The sequence below is a fragment of the Arachis ipaensis genome, chromosome B3, assembly GCF_059453495.1.
Source record: "Arachis ipaensis isolate K30076 ecotype BB chromosome B3, ASM5945349v1, whole genome shotgun sequence".
Lineage (NCBI taxonomy): Eukaryota > Viridiplantae > Streptophyta > Magnoliopsida > Fabales > Fabaceae > Arachis > Arachis ipaensis.
Window position 1 is genome coordinate 14,232,878 of NC_142438.1, and position 5,421 is coordinate 14,238,298.

At 36.5% G+C, this 5,421-nt stretch overlaps 1 protein-coding gene across 2 annotated transcripts; it reads right to left on the bottom strand.

The window, feature by feature from the left end:
• Window positions 1–4,199, bottom strand: LOC107629721 (DNA photolyase). Of its 2 annotated transcripts, none has more exons than XM_088506811.1 (14): window positions 3,938–4,199; window positions 3,714–3,847; window positions 3,345–3,494; window positions 3,096–3,207; window positions 2,640–2,943; window positions 2,296–2,509; window positions 2,061–2,150; window positions 1,698–1,953; window positions 1,426–1,538; window positions 824–922; window positions 693–740; window positions 470–580; window positions 273–363; window positions 1–184 (listed from the first exon to the last, which is right to left on the bottom strand). In XM_088506811.1, exons 1-14 carry the CDS (start codon window positions 4,167–4,169, stop codon window positions 84–86), a joined length of 2,055 nt encoding a protein of 684 aa, XP_088362937.1. In that variant the 5' UTR covers window positions 4,170–4,199; the 3' UTR covers window positions 1–83. The 2 variants fall into 2 exon arrangements, with proteins under 2 accessions (XP_088362937.1, XP_088362938.1); XM_088506812.1 differs by having other exon boundaries at window positions 3,345–3,504; window positions 3,938–4,139.
• Between the last annotated feature and the right edge of the window lie 1,222 nt (window positions 4,200–5,421).

A 5,421-nucleotide genomic window follows, 5' to 3' on the forward strand; every position in this document is an offset into this window, starting at 1 on the left:
TTAAATTATAAAATGTTCTGGTAATAATGAATAATGATTAATGATTATATACATTTACATTTTGCTATATACATCAATAGACTTTAAGCTGGGGACCCTGTCAAAATTTGGCTTTCAATCCTAGGTATCCACTCATAAAGGATATCATTCACTTGTTCTGGCACCTCATCGTGCGGACAATGGCCTGTAATGTTAGAAGTTTAAAAATTTTGGATATCATTAAAAAATTAAAAGTTAAAAATAGATGAACAAGTATAAAAAGTTATAGTTACCAGCATCCAATTCTTTAATTACAAGTCCATCGCAATGTTCTTTCAGTGTAGCCACCCTGGAACTGGAGTCAGAAATTGGATCTTTCATCCCCTGATAACAAAGAAATCAATAACAAGATACGAAGCTATACCAGAGATTAATTCACATACATATATCATATCAACTTCAAATTTTCTTGCCATTAACGTTAGAGTACCTGTATAATCAGAACCTTTTCCCTGAATTCTTCAATAAGAAAATTAAGAGGTATGGAAAGATTAAAACTGAAGATGCTTTCCACGACCACAGGAGAACCAGGATCATAAGACTTTTACATATGTAAGGAGATGGCAAAATGAGCCATGTATACACATCAGAATAATGCAAAACTCAAAGTGAAGCAAATTACTAAAAAGTAAAAGCCAAGAAGAAGAGGATACTGCTCTTAGCATTTTATTTATGAGCCCATCATCTGCTCTTTCTGTCCGCTGCATGCGAAGTTAAATGCCTCAGAACCAAGCAAGATCCACACCAAAAATGTGAGACATAATTATACCTTTGAAACACTTACAGTTGGATAACATTTCTTAACTAACTCCTGAATCCGTAACCTCAAATATAGTAGAAGAACACGAGAGCCCAACCAGGAGGCGCCGGAGGTTTTTCTATCCTGAATAGGAAAGCATGTTATAGGACTCGGTAATTGAATTATTTTATAATAAATTATCAAGATTGTCATATTATTACAAGAAATGCTTTGAGAAATTATAAAATAGATTTGAATTAAATCTAATCAATCATACTAGGTGTGCATAAAAAATCAGACACCAAATCAGCAATTCATATAGAATACATATTAGAATACGAAATATACATATATACACATACATGGTGGCAGATGTGCGCGTAGATTTATCTCATCTAAGAAACAAACTTAACTTGGACCAAATCAATCACCCAAACCCCAACTTTCATTGATGCATTTCGCTCTTTCATTCTATTTTTAATTTGCTGAATCAAAAATCTAGTAATCTGCTCCAAATCATTTAAAGCAGCAAAATAAATAGTCTCATGCAGAAGTCATTTTCCAGATAAATCAAACAGAAAAAAATCCATGTACTACTATGCTCCAAGTTCTATGGTATAGTTTCAGTTGTTCTGATTTACACTTACTTCAGGTAAAGGTATGTATGTATAACTAGGGACGACATTGCCAGCACTGTTGATTAGGACTACAGATTTGACCAAAACACTCCAAAGACAAGAAACAATGGATACGAAATAACCTGGAGTAAGAAAAACAATTATCAAATCATCAACAGCGGATGAAGAGACAAGTAGAAAAAAAATATAGAAATGCAACAAGCTACAAATTTCTGTGTGTGTGTAAGTGTGAAAAGGACAGATTTTTTTAGAGGAAGTACACCCAATTTATGTAATCATACCACCAATTGAGTTCCCGACAAGGTGGACAGGTTCACCCACAACATCAACAATAAAATCTCTCAATAGTTCGGCCCACAAGAGTTCAGTATACACAATATTTGGCTTTTCTGAATTGCCAAATCCTAACAATGTAATAGCCCAAACACGATTTCCAGCTCCAGCTAAACCATTTATGTTGTCACGGTAGTGCTCTGCGAAAGCGCCAAATCCATGCACAAGAACAACAGCAGGACCATCATTGCCAGCAACTGTATACTAACAAAACCAATTTTTGGGTTCTTAATTCATTAAATTGACAAAAGAGAGTTGACTGGCCATTTGGAAATGAATCAATCGTTGAGTATGATAAATCAGTTGAATACCTGAATAAGAAAACCATTCCATTTCCACATCCGTGTTGAGTGTATCCCATCATTGTTTGTTTGATTTCTCAAAGCCATAAGCCAGTACCACTATGTTCCAAAAAATTAAATGAATAGATCATTTGATAAGAAAGGTCAAGGAAAGTTTTCTGTTACAACTAATAAGAAATAACCAAATCAATAAGGCAGAAAAAAAAATTGTATTCTAATATAGCAAAATTGCTAAAACTAGCACCTCCTTTGAGCACACAGCATCAACTGCTCCTGCAATTGTGGTAGCTGAATATCCAAAGGGAGATATAAATCCTGCATTTCGTTCTCTCTCATATTTGATAGCTTCATAGTGTACACTTCTTCTAGATATAATGCCAAGAGATAGAGCAGGACCAAAGAGTGCAATAAATGATGCTCCATTCCGACTTTCAGAAGCACGTACTTTTTCATGTATCCTGCACAGATTTAAAGGTGAAAAGACATTTCACTGTTCGTGTTTTTAAACTGACCTCTAGACTCCATACTCAAGACCCTAGAAGATATTAGCCAACAAATAATCACAAAAGCCAGGTTTTTACTACATACTCTTGCCAGTCATCACGAGCTGTTCCCTCGAAATATCTCAAATATGCAGCCAAGGCATTTAATACATTGTTTGTTCCACCTCCTACAGCATTACCTTTTTGTGACAGGAAAACAGATTCATTTGATTTCTTTGACTGCAGTTGCCTAGAGTCATAACTTCCTTCACTGCTCCCACTAGACTTCATTATTTTATTCCGTAATAAGGTTTCAGCTGATGTCAACTTGATTGAGTTCCACCTCTCTCTCAATCTCCCTTGGTTGCTGGTAATGAAATTCTTTACATCATCATATACAGGAAGAGTACCTATTTCAATGAAAATCTATCATATGACTTTGGCCACTTTACAAGTGCAAGATGTTAAATGGATTAAAAAAATGGAAAATATAATATCAAATACTCTTCCAAAAGAAGATTCATGACAAGTGACAAGAAAAGTCAACCACCACAGAACTCACCCCAGTCCAGTTCCATGTCTGCAGCAGGTAATTTTGACAGCTGAAGTGGTTCAGTTACAGGTAGTCGAAGTTTCTTAAAGTCATCGTATGATGCAGGAAGATTTTGCAGAACCTATTGGATAGTGATAGAAACGACCAAATCAATTATCGACAAGTTAATAAAAGTAATCACCAATTACCACATATAAATTCTTCAACTCTTGAACAATTTAGATAGCCAAAGAAGCCAAGAATCAATCAGATACCTACATTTACATCATAAAATGGAGTGTTCCATAATTCAATCCTAGGAGCACGTTCTCGAACCGTGACAGATTTCATACACTCCTTCATAACATCCAAAAGCAAGTACAATTCATACTCCACCTCTTGTTCTGCAAATACACAACTGGCATTCACCTGTTCCACCCTGGGCGATGAATTTGTTCAACAAAAGCAATTGATAATTCTTAATTCAAGATCTCATCATGCACTTTGGCGGAAAAAAAGTTCTCATTATGCACGGACATGTATTGTGGCGTCATCAGTAACTAATCAACTAAGTAACTCACTATAAAAATTAACTAACTGTGTAACTAATCAACTAAAGAAGTAACTAACTAACTGAAGAGTAACAACCTCAGATGCAAGCTGTTGTATGACGTGCTCTGCGTTCCCGAATCTAATCATGAGATTGGAGCCGCGTTCCTTCAAGGAGTTCCTCAAATCTTGCAGCGCGAACAGGAGCAGTTCCAGCATTTCATCAGAGAAACCTGCAATCAGCAATTCAACATGGTGAGATTTCATTCTCCGAAGGGAGTTAAGATCTGAAAGAGTGTTTCGGGCTGTCGGCGGATACTGACGAGAGAGGATACGGCGATCGAAGACGTAAAGAGGAAGGAGTGATTGGAAGCTAGAAGCAACGGTGAGGGCTGGGTGATCGTGGATTCGGAGGTCGTGCTTGAACCACACAATGGCCGTAGTAGCAGTTTGTTGCGCACTCATTTTGAAGGAAGGAGAGCAGCGCCGAGTGTTTGGGGAGAAGGAAAGTGACGGAAAATGAGAAGGAAAATAAGGGAAAGAGAGGAGAGCCATTGGGAAAGAACCACAGAGGAAGAAGAACTCGCAAGTGAAGTGAAGTGGCTCCTGTCCTGTGAACTATAACTGTTTTAGAAAAATAAAAAAATATTTAAAAATCCACGTGGAGGAATGTGTGTGAGTGAAGTGTCCATTTGTCATATTTTGGCTTTTGGGTTGAGGCTGTCAATTTTTGGGAAAGAATATATATATATATATATATATATATGGGGAAAGCTCAGTATACAAGCGATTAGGGCTTGTAACTATTACAAGTTCATTAACGCCTAATCTACTAAAACGCGTTGCAACTCCTACGTCACTTACACGCGCTATACAAAGATTCCGCGTTTGTATAACTACCAAATTTAAAAGATTTGTTTCCTTCTTTGTTTTCCTTCTTTCCAAATTTCATCGTTCTTCTTCTCGCGCATCTTCCCCTGGTTTTTCGATCGTTCTTTTCTTCTCCTTTCTCATTGGTTTGTTCTTCGTCATTGACGTTAGTTCTTCTCTCTGTAACTCCAGCTTCGTTTTCTTTTCGATTTTCTGGTTTCTGAAATCAAAGTTTGAACTCGTTTTGAAGATAATAGATGATTCAACCTCAGATTGTCAGCTGAATCAGGGCGAAGTGGAGCACAAATAAGAAGGAAAACGAGATTAAGAATCAATTGATTACATGTAGCAAAGAGGAAAAATGAAACCCTCATAGCAAAGACTCATTTGATAGGAATTGGAATGATTTTCTGCTAAAATTTGGTCTTGTGGACAACAAGTGGCTTTTAGGTAGTGTTGGGTTAAAATCTGCAGCAGAGGTGTAAATTTAATTTTTTATCGGGTGTATTTATAGTCTGTGTTTGGGTGTATTATGCAGATCTCTATGCAGACCGTCATATATGGGTTCCAATCTATTTGAAATTCTGGATCACCACTTCATATTATAGTACCTGTAAATCAGACATTTTGAATACACCAGAGAGAGTTTAATTAATTTTGGTCTTATGGACAACAAGTGACTTTCAGGTAGTGTTGGGTTAAAATCTGCAGCAGAGGTGTAAATTTAATTTTTTATCGGGTGTATTTATAGTCTGTGTTTGGGTGTATTATGCAGATCTCTATGCAGACCGTCATATATGGGTTCCAATCTATCTGGATCACCACTTCATATTATAGTACCTATAAATCAGACATTTTGAATACACCAGAGAGAGTTTAATTAATTTTGGTCTTGTGGACAACAAGTGGCTTTCTGGTAGTGTTGGGTTAAAATCTG